The 16,109-nt window shown below is 32.6% G+C and overlaps 1 protein-coding gene and 1 long non-coding RNA gene across 3 annotated transcripts in view; one reads left to right on the forward strand and one right to left on the reverse strand.

Annotated features, from left to right (window-relative positions):
• The window catches only part of LOC132745247 (uncharacterized), a 91,138-nt gene that overhangs the window by 1,865 nt on the left and 73,164 nt on the right, over positions 1 to 16,109 (forward strand). The gene's annotated exons all lie outside the window — the stretch shown is intronic.
• LOC132745244 (protein artemis-like) overlaps positions 1 to 16,109 on the reverse strand; it is a 24,610-nt gene continuing 8,501 nt past the window's right edge. For both annotated transcript variants that reach the window (XM_060734103.1, XM_060734104.1), the window contains exons 5-16: positions 14,685 to 14,744; positions 13,910 to 13,965; positions 13,356 to 13,457; positions 12,182 to 12,395; positions 11,547 to 11,654; positions 10,554 to 10,696; positions 9,969 to 10,095; positions 9,275 to 9,413; positions 5,368 to 5,591; positions 4,841 to 5,007; positions 3,974 to 4,151; positions 1 to 884 (exon numbers count right to left, since the gene is read on the reverse strand). In XM_060734103.1, coding sequence (XP_060590086.1) covers positions 84 to 884; positions 3,974 to 4,151; positions 4,841 to 5,007; positions 5,368 to 5,591; positions 9,275 to 9,413; positions 9,969 to 10,095; positions 10,554 to 10,696; positions 11,547 to 11,654; positions 12,182 to 12,395; positions 13,356 to 13,457; positions 13,910 to 13,965; positions 14,685 to 14,744 — 2,319 coding nt within the window. In that variant the 3' untranslated portion in view covers positions 1 to 83. The remainder of the gene's footprint in view (positions 885 to 3,973; positions 4,152 to 4,840; positions 5,008 to 5,367; positions 5,592 to 9,274; positions 9,414 to 9,968; positions 10,096 to 10,553; positions 10,697 to 11,546; positions 11,655 to 12,181; positions 12,396 to 13,355; positions 13,458 to 13,909; positions 13,966 to 14,684; positions 14,745 to 16,109) is intronic.

Here is a 16,109-nt window from a genome sequence, read left to right on the forward strand (position 1 = left end):
CTTTTTCTAAATAGCGTTGAAATGTGGGAAAACAACTGCTTTGAGGGACGTAGAAATAATTACATGTCAATAATGAATAAAGATTATTTCAGTAACATCATACCTTTACTTTGAGCTTGTGATTTATCTTCTAATGCACTTGGTGAATTGCTCCTCATAGGTGAACTAACTTTTTCCACATTGGATTCCGTTTCTGATTTACTGACAGTTTTAATGTTTTTGATACAATCATTATCTTGATCTACATTGGTGACTTCATCTTCTGAATCACTACTATCAATGAAAACTATTTCTTCCCCCACGGTGTCTACCTTCGTAGCAACAAAATCTTGATCACTGCCAGGAGTAGACTCTGATAAATGAAGTTGTAATTCAGATACAATGTCTTCATGTTCTTGACTTAAACCTTTTGATCTAGCCTCTTCTCCTTTGACATCTTCAACATATTTAGTTGCATATGAAGTATTTGTAGCTTCAGTTAGCAAAGAGTTCTTATCACTTAAAGTATCAATATTATCTCTCTCTCCTTGAACAATGCTACTATCACTTTGATTTAATCTGCCATCTTTGTCATAGTATTCTTTCTCCAAAGTACTATCAATGTTTAAAACTGATTCACTTTGTAAAGTTTTATCATTGTTCCTTACATCAGTGTGATCTTTTTCCTTGTCTTTTAACTTTGAAGATTTTTCATCAACTTGATCCTTGTCATCATCAATAGTTTGTCCTTGCTCAATACAAATATCATCTTTAGCTGACACTGTTTTAATCTTCATCCCTCTTCTACCCCTTTTAGTATGGACTGGGCTTTCTGTTTTACCCTTTGGCTTATTCAAAGCCTGGTTGTGATCAGTATCTACATCATCTTGAGGACTAACTGATTCCTACAGAAAGTAAAATGACAATGTTCAATAACGCTATACATTATATGAGAGTACAGAGGTCCCTTTAACAGAAACATACTTTTTTAATTCAAGAGTTGTCCAAGGAGCAACACATTCCACTTTACACAGTGCAGGATAGAATGATAAAAGCAAAGAAGGGACGGTGGCAAAATTATGCAAAAATTAATGGGAGAATTACCTGCCCTTAATAGTTTACACTGAAGTGAATATATCTGACAGTTTTTTAGCAATAACCAGAACATGTTTGATACACATATGCCCCTGCCAAGATTGTTGTCAGTAACAAATTTTCAAAAAAAGATTTACCCATTTACGCAGTTATGGGCTGAAAAATTGCCAAAGAATTGTAAACTAGAAATGTGTCCATAGGACACGGGTGCCCCCACCGCGCCACTGTTCTGTCAATCTTTTTACTAAGTCAAGGGAAATAAGTCTACAAACACTGGATAAATCCACAAGCGAAACCCTAGGTGCAAATCTAAATATGCTGAGCAACCTGCCCATAAGGTTTAATGACTATGTCAAATCCTTTTTGAGTAACTTGCGACACAAGTTGAAAATTGCAAAAATTTTCTAAGTGAAGGGCAATAACTCTAAAAATACTAAATAAATCTAGACGAAAATACCTGGTGAACAACTGCACATGCTGATCAATATTCCTGTAAAGTTACATGACTCTAGGTCAAATACTTTTTGAGTTACGTGCGACACAAGTTGAAAATTGCAAAATTTTACTAAGTCAAGGGCAATAACTCTAAAAATACTAAAAATATCCACACGAAAATACCCAGGTGCACAACTACACATGCTGATCAACATTCCTTTTAAGTTTCATAACTCTAGGTTAAATACTTTTTGAGTTACGTGCGACACAAGTTGAAAATTGCAAAATTTTACTAAGTCAAGGGCAATAACTCTGAAAATACAAAAAATATCCACACGAAAATACCCAGATGCACAACAACACATGCTGATCAACATTCCTGTAAAGTTTCATGACTCTAGGTCAAATACTTTTTGAGTTACATGCGACACAAGTTGAAAATTGCAAAATTTTACTGAGTCAAGGGCAATAACTCCGAAAATACTTAAAATATCCAGACGAAAAATACCCAGGTGCACAACTACACATGCTGATTAACATTCCTGTAAAGTTTCATTGACACTAGGTCAAATACTTTTTGAGTTACGTGTGACACAAGTTGAAAAATTGCAAAATTTTACTAAGTCAAGGGCAATAACTCTGAAAATACTAAAAATATCCACATGAAAATACCCAGGTGCACAACTACACATGCTGATCAACATTCCTGTAAAGTTTCATGACTCTAGGTCAAATACTTTTTGAGTTACATGCGACACAAGTTGAAAATTGCAAAATTTTACTAAGTCAAGGGCAATAACTCTGAAAATACTAAAAATATCCAGACGAAAATACCCAGGTGCACAACTACACATGCTGATCAACATTCCTGTAAAGTTTCATGACTCTAGGTCAAATACTTTTTGAGTTACGTGCGACACAAAAGTGAACGGACGGACGGACGGAAGGACGGACGGACGGACGGACTGACGGAAGGATGGACGGACGGACGGACAAGGGTAAATCTAAATGCCCGCCACTAATGTGGGGGCACAATAAAGTTATATAACTTGACACAGTCATGACCTTTTGTTATTATGAAATATCAAAGTTAGTATGTCATTGCTATTTGATGAAGTTGGAAAATATTCAATGTAACAATTTCATCAAATATATATAAATCAAGACATTGACCTTGAACCCAGTAACCCCAAATTACACACAAATTTAAAAGATCATCTGAGATTTTCTTTCAAAATACAAGACACTGGCAACAAAAAATAAAGGCTGCACAATGAAAGTGTAAAAAATCTATTTTTAGCACAGGTGACCTTGACCATGTGACTGACTCCCAATATTGGACCATCCAAGGTATGTTCCTTCCAAATATGAAAAACAGATAATAAATAAAGGTTGTGTAAGCAAATTTGTAATGCCCTTGACCTTGACCTGCTGACCTCTAACTCAATCCGAAGGCAGTAGACCAGACAAGGATCTGCATAAAAAAGTTAAGTTCAGTTTGACCTGCTTGTTGGCACATTTCAATTTACAGTCACTATCATCTAAGCTATAGCCAATTTAAGCAAAGTTCAAGAAATTAACCTTGATAGTTAAGGTCATATTTCTAAAATTATGCACAAGTAGGCATTAAGTCACTTCTTGTAATCAAGTTTTATCCAAATTGGTTGAAAGTTATTGAGAATCAGAACTCAAAAACAGTCAGACCAACAGACTGCCTCAAACCAGTTACTTACAACTTGATCAGTTACTTACTACTGGATTGTTCAGGGGTAAAGTTTACAAAATGGAGACCAAAGCCTCCAAAAAATAAAACAAGAACTGTTGGAGGACAGTGACGCTCGACTATTCAAAAAAGTTGTGACAAGGGTGTTTCATTGAGTATATTAATGCTTACGTAATACCTATATGAATACATAAAATTGTTATTAAGATGTATAATCGAGTAAATCACTGCTTGATTATAATGACTGCATAAAATTGTCCCAAAAAAAGGCACAAACCCTTCAGTAGTTACACTCAAAAAACTTAACCAAGAATTTCTAAGTCGAAAAAAGGACATAATTATACAAAAAAGCAAATCAGAGTTATGGGACTTGAGCCAATCTTGTTGGATAATCACAGAGAAAAAGTGTGTGAAGTTTTAATCCATTCCCTTCAGTAGTTATGGAGATACCAGCTTACATGCAAAATCTTAACCAAGAATTTTTTTTGTTGAAAAAGGGGAATAATTATGCAAAAAAGCAAATCAGAGTTATGGGATTGTGCCAATCATGTAAGATAATCAAAGAGAACAAGTGTGTGAAGTTTCAATTCATTCCCTTCAGTAGTTATGGAGATACTAGCTTGCATGCAAAAACTTAACCAAAGGGACACCGACAAATGGGTGACTGTATAAGCTCGATTATTCTGCGAATAGTCGAGCTAAAACATCTAAAAGAAAGCCTTTTCAAAATAACAAATAAACCTTAGAAGTAAGATCTTCCTCTTCAGTATCAGTGAATAGACAACGATCTTCAAAATGTTCATCTGTCTGTTCTTCATCATCAAACATACAACATCTGCCAGCACCAGTGTCATCTTCACTGCTAGAACTAACTGCAGCAAGGAAACTACCTGCTGTCCAACTACTCCCAGTGTCAGCACTACAACAGAAACAAAATTCAAAATACTTCCTTTATATTCATAAGACTTAAAGTTTAAATTTACTCATAATAAGATACTTATCCTGGCATATGTTGCAAAGTCTTTTAAATATATTAAGTCAAGCAAATCAAACAAGACTTGACTGTGAACAGGGAATTTCACTATCCTCAGTGTTGGATGATTAAATAAAAGCAACATATAAAAGTGGTCATAATTCAGCATGCTCCACAGACTGACTGTCAACAATTATCTCAAGTTTGAAGAGAAATCAGTTTTAATCTCAGGTAGCACATCGTCACATTTTAAGTAATATTTTTACCTAAAGTTTTAATTTCTTTCTATCTAAAAAATACAGACAGAACAGGAAATTGCTAAAACAGACGAATGGACAGACAGATGACAAGGTGCATAACAACATATGCAGTAATTTTCTCAGGCCTAAAATAACAGGGGCATAGATTTGAAAAAAAAAAAGAAGAATCCCCCCAAAAAAATTTTGCACTGGATTTTAATGAATCTATCCATCTATGAATCTTATGTTGGTGCCTCCAACAGTTTTAAGCAATGTTCTTGATATAAGCAAAACCTGACAGATAAACAAGTTGATCCCAACCAAGTTGTACACCCTCTGACAACTTTGCTGTGTGAAATTTACAATAAACCTTAAAGTAACTACAATAAGATTTACCTCACTGGAAGATCAATACTTTTCTGACTGGAGAAAAGACTGAGTTCACTATCACTTCTCTCACTACCACAGAATGATGACTGCTGATCAATGCTGTCACTTACAGGGGTCAAAAACAAATCTGGTGTCGGAGATCTTTCAGATTTCTTTAACTTCTTAGGAGTTGTCTAGCAGACATAAAAAAAGTGTTTAGCTATTGGTTATCTTTTATGCAAAAAGCAACATTTTTAACATTTACTTCTAGAAAACAATTTGTTATACCTAATCAAGCTGAGTGACAATTAAAACTTTCCAATTTCAACATTTTATATTTAGATTGTAATATTTAGTTTTCCATGAAGTATGAAAATTTACATTCAGTGAATTTTGACACATACAATATGATGGATATTAAAAATAGTTTTTATAAAAATAGTCTTTCATTCTTCAATGCTGTAAATGATTTTGAGAATATGATGACTTAACTGTAAATCTACACTTTTTGTATTGTCTTTGGACATATTAATTATTATTTGATTTAATCCTACGTTTTGAGGGGAGGATGTTGCCGCTGATCTTCTTGTGCTACGCCTTGTTCCAACACCAGGTTGAGAGACTGTCTCTGTCTTCCCTTTGCCCCTTCCTCGCCCACGCCCTTTTTTTGTTGATGTAGAACTTGCAGGACTCACTGGTTCCCCAGCCTCTAAAGAACTTAACTTTGCAGACTTTACAGGGGTACCAAAGTCGAGGCTTTCTGCATCACTTGTAGATTCTATTAAAGAAAGAAGTTTTTTTCCCCCCTGTTTTGATATGTTACATTGTATAAATGTTCATCAGTATCAATATGTCATATACAATCATTCTTGCCTTCATATCTACATTAAAATAGAAATTACATGTCGTGCATGTATATGAAAGAAGTAATAATCTTTTTGAAGAAGGTTGTAACTAGGGCCATAGTTAATGATACGAAGATAGAGATCATTGTAAATGTCAGTCATTAAGCTAACAAGAGCCACCGCCGGGCGGGGGCAACGCTCGACTTTTTACTTTTTCTAAACGCAAACATAGAAAGGTTTGAACATATCTTAACGTTTCCTTTTTATAAATTAAGTTGGTCTGTCTTGTCACATTAGCTTTATTTATCTATTTTGTATATATATATATATATATATATATATGAATAGAAACACGCAATTCTATAAATAGAAACACGCAATTCTATAAATAGAAACACGCAATTCAATAAATAGAAACACGCAATTCTATAAATAGAAACACTCAATTCTATAAATAGAAACACGCAATTCTATAAATAGAAACAAGCAATTCTATAAAAAGCAACACGCAATTCTATGAATGGTAACACGCAATTCTATAAATAGAATCACGCAATTCTACAAATAGTAACACGCAATTCTATAAATAGAACACGCAATTCTAATAATAGAAACACGCAATTCTATAAATAGAAACAAGCAATTCTAAAAATAGTAACACGCAATTCTATAAATAGTAACATGCAATTCTATCAATAGTAACACACAATTCTAAAAATAGTAACACGCAATTCTATAAATAGTAACACACAATTCTAAAAATAGAAACACGCAATTCTATAAATAGAAACACGCAACTCTAAAAATAGTAACACGCAATTCTATAAATAGAAACACGCAATTCTATAAATAGTAACATGCAATTCTATAAATAGAAACATGCAAATCTAAAAATAGTAACACACAATTCTATAAATAGTAACACGCAATTCTAAAAATAGAAACACGCAATTCTAAAAATAGAAACACGCAATTTGTATAAATAGTAACACGCAATTTCTAAAAATAGAAACACGCAATTCTAAAATAGAAACACGCAATTCTGTAAATAGAAACAAGCAATTCTATAAATAGAAACACGCAATTCTATAAATAGTAACACGCAATTCTATAAATAGTAACACGCAATTCTAAAAATAGAAACACGCAATTTCTAAAAATAGAAACACCTAATTCTATAAATAGTAACACACAATTCTAAAAATAGAAACACGCAATTCTAAAAATAGAAACATGCAATTCTAAAAATAGTAACACGCAATTCTATAAATAGTAACACGCAATTCTAAAAATAGTAACACGCAATTTCTAAAAATAGAAACACGCAATTCTAAAAATAGAAACACGCAATTCTATAAATAGAAACAAGCAATTCTATAAATAGAAACAAGCAATTCTATAAATAGTAACACGCAATTCTATAAATAGTAACACGCAAATCTAAAAATAGTAACACGCAATTCTTTAAATAGTAACACGCAATTCTAAAAATAGAAACACGCAATTCTAAAAATAGAAACATGCAATTCTAAAAATAGTAACAAGCAATTCTAAAAATAGTAACAAGCAATTTCTATAAATAGTAACACGCAATTCTAAAAATAGTAACACGCAATTCTATAAATAGTAACACGCAATTCTAAAAATAGTTACACGCAATTCTAAAAATAGAAACACGCAATTATATAAATAGTAACACACAATTCTAAAAATAGAAACACGCAATTCTAAAAATAGAAACACGCAATTTCTATAAATAGTAACACGTAATTCTAAAAATAGAAACACGCAATTTCTATAAATAGTAACACGCAATTTCTTAAAATAGAAAAAAAAAAAGTCGAGCTAAAAATGTTTTGTTATTTTTTGCAGGAGAATATTCCCCAGTCTAATTTCCATTCCTCATCAGCTAAAAATAACAGTAAGTAAACAGCTAAGTGACACAAACATCTAACTACCTAATGAAAAGTATGAAAGCAAACTATTAATCGAAAGTGGCTAAAAATGTGATATATACAGGGCTCGACATTAACGGTTGTCCGACTGCCCGGGACAACCAAAAGTTTGGTCAGGGCAAGTGAATTTCAAAAGAACTTGTCCGACAGGGCAAGTGAAAAAAATCATAAGTAAACATATTAAATTCCAATATTATGACCAATAATCCTTGCAAATTACAATTTCAATCTTAATTAGACTTAATTAAATCGAATCACATTTGTGGATACGATAAATAACGAACCTCACAGCATGGGCAATTGTACATGTACACAGACTATCCGGTTGTCTGATGAATATGTCAAAACTTGATTAGCATTATTAATTATGTCAACACCTCCTCTTATTAAAGGTGTTCAAACCCTGTTGAAGTTCAAATCACAACCTTGAACTTATAGTTTAATTTAGCCGTCTAAACATTTGCCGATTTCTGGCTGTTTATTTTTGCCGTTAAAATCTAAAATTTATTGTATATCCTCAAAGAAAAAATGTTTCTCCTGTAGATAATTGTGAAAATAATAACAATTCATCTACAAATGTGTTACAGAGTCATATCCACAAGGAAAAAAGATGTAAATTAAGAAAGTAAAAAGAATACAAAATCGGTAAATGAAATTGTCACATATTTTCGCGACTTAAGATGTGGTAAACAAAAAACCTACTAAGTTTCTGTCCACAACTTTATAAAATTCTTTTATGAAGAAAGTACTTTATCTAAGTGATTTTTATATATCAAATGCACAAAACTTTTTTTTGTCACAATAACCATAACCATTTTTTTTTTACTTTTTTTTCTCTTCAAAATACATGTAACTTAATTACTGAAAACATTTTAAAATCTTGTTTAGCCCCTTTTAACCTTCCTTCTATTTCCAACCAATTTTAGTGAAAAAATGAGTATGATTTTGTCACAAAATGTCTTAATTTCTTAAAATTATAAGCCTGTACGGCTTATAATGAAACCCATGCATGATAAGAGAATAAATAAACCCCATTTTCAAAGATTGCCAACCCTTTTTCTCAAACCTTACTTATAAATGTAGGGTTGTTTTCAACACTTTACCGGTTTAGGTCAGGGCAAGCAAGCTTTGGGTCAGGGCAAGTAATTTTCAAAAGTACTTGCCCGACAGGACAACCAAATAAAAAGTTAATGTCAAGGCCTGATATATTTTTTGCAAATTTCCATAGAATTTTCAGTATCAAACTGCAATGCCTATTTCAGACATCAAATCTGTAGGACATACAGATAATCAAGAGGGTAAAAAGTTTTGTATATATGCTCTGGGCATTGAAATTTTTACTTTGTAAGTCTATGGGAACTAAGTGACCATTTCTGAAATGAATATCTTTTAAAGTCCGTGACCTACTTGTGTATTCCTTCGGAACCATTTGTATATTTTTGTAGAGGGCCATCTAAGGTTGATCAAAATAAATTCAACAGTGGTTTAAGAAATGTTGTTAGAAGAAATTGTGAATAACAACGAACAACTTCCAATAACAAAGCACTGAGCAGACCAGCTAAAAAAATGTCAAGAAAAATAAAACAATGTATTCTGATACTGGCCTTTTAATCATTGGATTACAATAAAAACAATCTGGTTGTTTGGAAGACAAGATTTACCTCTTTCCTTTCTCTTATTTATTTGTCTTCCTGATCTTGTCTTCAGAGTGCCAAGCTCCTTCACCTCTTGTTCTTGAATTATCTCCCCTGCCCCAGTTTCCATGCATTCTTTTAGCATTGTATTTAATCTATGTTGTGTCTGAAAAACAAAAATATTCAAATTAATGAGAGGCAGTAAAATGTTAGTAATGCCTACCTATATATGCAGATGCCAATTCATGACAATATGCTAACTTTCACATTACTTCAAAATCAACCTGAGAAGAAAAATATAGCTTTTATCAAGTTTAATCATACATGCATAATATCATCTAAAAACATGATAAACAAGAAAAGTTTCCCATCTCATGGCAACCAATAAGTAATGACCTTTAAGCCAAAGCATTCTGTATAGTTATTGGACAAGTTTTTTGACCTTAAGGACACAGTGTCCTTTACCTTAAACTGATTTCAAGATCACTCGGGGAAACTGGAGGCCATAGAGTTCTCTACTTATTGGTTGGTCAAGGTGTGGTCTACAGACAGATGGACAGACAGACAGACAGATCAACAGGTGTTGTGAAAAGCAATGAACCTCCACTTTTTCATCATTACACATTTACTGTCTAAACAACAATATAATTCAATTATTTAATGTGTATATATGATAATATTATTTCAAGTGTTTTATCAAACATTACAGAAAAAGAATTACCACAGCCAATGAGCTATCAGAAGGGGGTTTGACATTTGGAAAAACTCTCTCTGGTTTCAGGTATGATATCAGGTCTTTTACCTCCGTGTATGAGGAATGGAAGGAATAGCAAGCTCTGAAAAAATTGCTGAAATAAACAAACAACAACAGCCCTTATTAGTGCAAGTTAATGAAAACAACATGATAATCTAAAGTGTATGCCAAATCAAGTTTGTTTCATTTTGTGATAACAATTAAATACTAATAAAATAACAATAAAGTTACAGCCAGTTACAGCATAAAAATGAAAATTTCAATAATTTGACCTTACAGGTTAAGGTTATTTATGAGTGAAGGTCTATCTGGTTAAGTTAAAGGTCTATCCTAATAGATTTCTTATATTCAGGTTTGAAGACAATCCATTTAAAAGTTTGCAGATGGCAATGGCCAAGCCAACATGACTGTTACAATACCTTTATCTTTTTTTTCAGTATAAAAATCGAGTTAAAAATCACCTTTATGGGAAATATCTTTTGTTTTTGAACTTAATTGGGGTAAATAATATGGCTATAAACAATAGTTTTAATGAAAGTTGATGTCACATACCTATTTATTTTCTTTATAATCTTATCAAGGGTGAGGTGTGAGAACTGTGTGAAGTACATGGTGGTAGGTAGTATAGCTAGAACTTTATCTGCATCATGTGTTTCACTACATAAAACCTCTTCACCATCAACTTCTATCATACACTAAATATAACAAGAAAAAGAAATAAACATATACTTTTCTTACATTAATGACATGGGAAAAGTTTTAAACTTTTGAAGCAGATACACCTTTTTAGCTTATTCCATTAGACTTGATTGAACTTCTGTTGTAACTAAATTTTGAGTAATAATCAGTATACTACTCGTATATACTGATGGCTCAAAATAATTCAGCCAATATGACATCCTTCTGATAAAGTAAGAGTTACCAGTTGTCTGCTACTGCCAGTCCTTGTCACACTCATATGATTGTACCATTTCATATACAGAGGCCATATAAACATACCAAATCAATTATCTATCATTAACAAAATATGAAAACTTAATTAGATCTTGAATGTTATATGTAATTCTAACACAACCCGCATTTTTCCCTATTTAACATAGAAGGACCAAAAGTGTGTTATTATGCTATAAAATCACTGGTGATAATCTATATTTAGACATGTGACGTAATCATTATATACATGTGACGTAACCACTAAAAATTCGATGCGCTGAAATAAGTACAGAAACAAATCAGGTGCAGTTTAGCTTCATATCAGTATTTATCTGTTGTTGTCATGTTTGAATGGAAAAAGTATATCCAAATCAGTGATTTTATTGCTTGATAAAATCACTGTTTGTTGTTCGGATGTGTATCATCATATCACTGGGGCTACGCCCTCGTGATATAATTCCTTGCATCTGGATTCCAAACAGTGATCTATTGAGCAATAAAATCACAGTTTGGGATGAACTATTTCTTAAATAATACATCTGTATGTTTTTTTGTTAATTTCACAATGTTAGGCAGACAATATTTTCATTCCACAAAGTAAGAAAATCTTACATTTTTATCACAGGCATGTAGTTGAGTGTTTAGCCCATCTGATGTGAAGTTACCATGAAATTCCTGTATTCTGTTATATATTCCAAATTTATGATTATTTACATGGACCTGTAATATACAAAAGCATTACTATAGCCTTGTCCTTCTTCCAGTATTTAACTTGATGTGCCGGGCATCATGACCATCCCATTGTTGTTGTTGTTTTCTTTAGCTAAATTAGAGTGGAATCAATCAATAAATAACAAATTTATGGCAATTTAAGCAAAACTAAATACATTAATGTAACAAGACTTTGATGGTCAATATCATTTAAAGTTAAGGCTGCACATGAATTTTGCAACATATCTGCTTTGTCATAAGTGTTGTTTTGTCCAAGTATTTTTCAAATATCTCATTCAAAACTCTTGTTTTAGTAACCTTGAACCCAGGTGATCTAAAAACAATCCAAACCGAGGTCTCGACATAAACTTGCTATATACCAAGTAACACTTAGGTGCAATTTCTCATCAACCACATCAAATACATAGGTACATGTATTTGCAGGACACTTCACACATATCATCAGTTGACAAGTACAGCCTTACTATTCTTAATAATCCTGCTAAAAATGTGATTAAACACTCTGAATACATTACCTTTTTATTAAGTCTTGAGGCTACAGCATTCAGCAATGGTTCATGCCCAAACTGTGCTCGTAGATAGATATTTACAATATGTTTTGGACTAATGGAAGTCCATTCATGTACCAACTGGCATACAGCATCTATGCACTGCTGTCGACTTGGTATGTATAAATTCTCAGGGGAACAAAATGTAGTGTCAACATATAAACTCTTTATCTTTTTTACACTGTAGAAAATAAAGAAAATATTTATCTACTAATGCAATCTTAGTGAATCTGCTGCAAGTATTGTTTACTTAAAAAATAATTCTTTGAAAAATAGTAAACTCACATTCCCCCTTGTATCTTTGGAAGGGGCAGACATTTGCGCGCCTGTATTAAATTTATTTAAAGAGTGGACATTTGCCCCCCACCCCCCTGTATTACAAATGTTAAAATATCTAATTGTTTGTTACCAATGATAAAGCACAGGAATGATAGTACTTTCAAAATGGATTTCAAAAAAACAACAACTAAGAAACCCTAGATAATAAATAATATTCAAAGTATTCTTTTACAAGCTCACATACTAGCATGTTATAATCATCAAGGATAATGCATATAATAAAACCGACACACGTTTGAGATCAGTGAACAAAATGCTAACTAAATTATTATTATATTTTTTGCTGGAACCTTTATATAAAGAAAACAGTAGTGACACCCTAATATATGAGGCAAATGTTCACCCTTCAAACTTTTTAATAAAGAGGGCAAATGTCCGCCCTTAAAAATTTTTACTGCCCTTTCATAAATACGAGGGGGCAATGTCTTCCAATGCAAAAAAGGGGGCAACATTCAGGTGGCAACTGTCTGGGGGGCAAATGTCATAGAATCTTCCAAAATACTTGTACGAACAAAGTATTTATATGTATTTTAACTTAGAAGCGATGAGGGCAATAACTTGAAAGACTTAAAAAAAAATATTAAGATATAACTTTATACCCTTAATGAGAAAGCAAATGTATATGAATAATCAATGCAGGTAAATAATTGCTCTGTTTTTTATCAGTAACTGCCATATTCCTCATTTGAATGTGATGGAAATATTATAATTTCACATTTTTCATCTTTTTACATATCTATCTTGTATTTTATGATAGTGGTACATGTATATACCAAACATTAAGTTACAGTTAATAAATTACCTTTCTCCTGACTGGAGATGATGCATCTGTTCTATGTTAAAATGTTCCCATCTGAAATCCCCTGTATATAGCACTGTGCCTTCTGCACCTTCGATCAAAAACCTACAAAACAACACTTTCTACAATGTACATCAAACACAAGACTAATATTATAGCAATATATGAGCCGCATCACGACAAAACCAACATAATGCATTTGCGACCAGCATGGATCCAGACCAGCCTGCGCTTCCACGCAGTCTGATCAGAACCCATGCTGTTCGCTTACCAACTTTTTTCTTTAAAAATACCAAGTAGGAGAAACTGATATATAACCTTTTGTTGTTTATAGGGTGAAAAGCCTCTTTTGTTTTAAAAAGGCTGTAACAAGTCATACGGGCTAGTAGATATCTTATGCCTGGACTTATCCATGATAATCTTTACATGAATCAGCTTAAAACAGCAGTAGATGACAGATGGCATTAGACATATAGTATACACCCAAATCTTCACAGTAAAACAGTCATCAGAGAATATAAAATTATTATTCATAAAACCAGATACTATGTTCTTACATCACACTTCCTGGACAATGAAATGCAGGCAGCAATGTAACTGTGATCTTCTCTTTCTGAAATAAAAAATATCATTTACCAAGTTAATTACTACTTAATCTAGTAAAATATAGCTCTAGACATATAGCTTTTTTCCAATCAGGATGACTATAGGGATGCAATGTGTCTTTGCTGAATAAAATAATCATGTGAACCAAATACAAAATTACTTCCATTATATATCTATGATTTGTCCTTGTGGGTACCCAGTTACTTAAACTTTTAGGCAAACTGTAACAATAGCAAGAGCTGTACAAATGAGCATTGGTGTAATTAAATATTTACATACAAAGTTAGAGGTTCCAGGTGTCACTGCAGTTTGATTTAATGATCAATTTTTATGTTTTGCTATCACAGCCTGTGACATAGATTTAAGAGTGACCATTTGGTCTGAAAATGAGTACGACAGAACACATCGTGGTGCATCCATAGAGTAAGTTTCACTATAGAAGCATAGTTCATATGGAAGTTAATGACCATAACAACAACTTAACAAAAATATCCTTGGTGAGCTAAAAAGTTAAACAATGCTAGCGCTGCTGAACAATCATGGCAATAGCTCTACTTTTTCCTAAAATATTTGAGCTAAATTGGACTAATTTTCATTAATTCATTTGATTGGTATTAATTGTCTTACTGTTGCTTCTAATACTTTAAAAGTAAACATGGCCTTTAAAGTTTGAACCAAATGATATAAAACAACAATTTCAGTTTGTATGACTGAATTTAATCTTACCTCTTCAAAAAGTGGATCAGGAATATCTAAAGTAGTTGGTGTATTTATACTCAATCCTTTCTGTAATGCAGAAACAAATGATTAAAGAATACAGTCCAGTTCTTAGTTTTCATCTATAAACTAAATAAGACAAGTAAATATTCATACCAGTATTTGAAAATTTGTTTTTCTTAAAGGAACTCCACTGAGGCCTAAAACATAAAAATTGTATTACTTGAACATAGATCCGCTGGTGCACATACAATATGCTGTAGATAATTTGAAAATACACTAACATAAATTGAAAATTGTTGGTTTTTTTTTTGTTTTTTTTTTGGATGCATTCAACCATTTTTGGGTCATATTTTTACCTTAGAATAATTTTCAGCATATGAAATTGGAACAGTAATTGTTGTCACCTCGACCTTAACATTAGAAACATTAAATATCGAAATATTTACTCAAAGGTCCAAAATCGTAGTTTGTTTTTTTGAATCTTAATTTAAGTTACCCTTAGGGAAATTACCTGCAATGTGGTTATTTTTTTTAATTTAATATTCCTCAAACAAAACACATATATTGTAATTACTGGATAAATTTTGATGTTGTCTCAACTGACACTTTTCTGTTTCGTACAGATTTAATAAGCAAATTTAAACACCAGGGTCACTAGCTCAGAGCAGAAAATTGAATAATTTATAACAGTCAGTCTTAGCTCTCCTTCATTGACTTCAAAACAAAAAACATCCTCATTACTACTGTAACTAGAAATGTGTCCATAGGACACGGATGCCCCCAAACGCCACTGTTCTGTCAATCTAATGACTCTAGGTCAAATATTTTTTGGACTACATGTGCCACAAGTTGAAAACTAAAAATCAACAAAGGGCCATAATTCTGTTAAATTTGGTCGCAGCAAAAAATTCCTTCCTTTACTACCATCTACACATTAAGGTTGTTCATCCCTGGAAGTTTAAGCAAAATCTGCCATCCGGTTTAAGAGGAGTTGCGTTCACAAAATTTCTACATAGTATAGAGTGAAAAAATCAACAAAGGGCCATAATTCTGTTAAATTTGGTCGAAGCAAAAATTCCTTCCTTTACTACCATCTATACATTAAGGTTGTTCATCCCTGGAAGTTTAAGCAAAATCTGCTGTCCGGTTTAAGAGGAGTTGCGTTCACAAAATTTCTACATAGTATATAGTGAAAAAATCAACAAAGGGCCATAATTCTGTTAAATTTGGTCGCAGCGAAAATTCCTTCCTTTACTACCATTTACTTTACATATTAAGGTTGTTCATCCCTGTAAGTTTAAGCAAAATCTGCCATCCAGTTTAAGAGGAGTTGCGTTCACAAGATTTCGGGACGTACGGACGTACCAACTTTTGATGTTTATGAGGCAAATCAGCTCATAAGCACCACCTGGACCAACGTCCATAAGCAAA

The sequence above is a fragment of the Ruditapes philippinarum genome, unplaced genomic scaffold (genome assembly GCF_026571515.1).
Source record: "Ruditapes philippinarum isolate M1 unplaced genomic scaffold, ASM2657151v2 ctg8_1_1_1_1, whole genome shotgun sequence".
Lineage (NCBI taxonomy): Eukaryota > Metazoa > Mollusca > Bivalvia > Venerida > Veneridae > Ruditapes > Ruditapes philippinarum.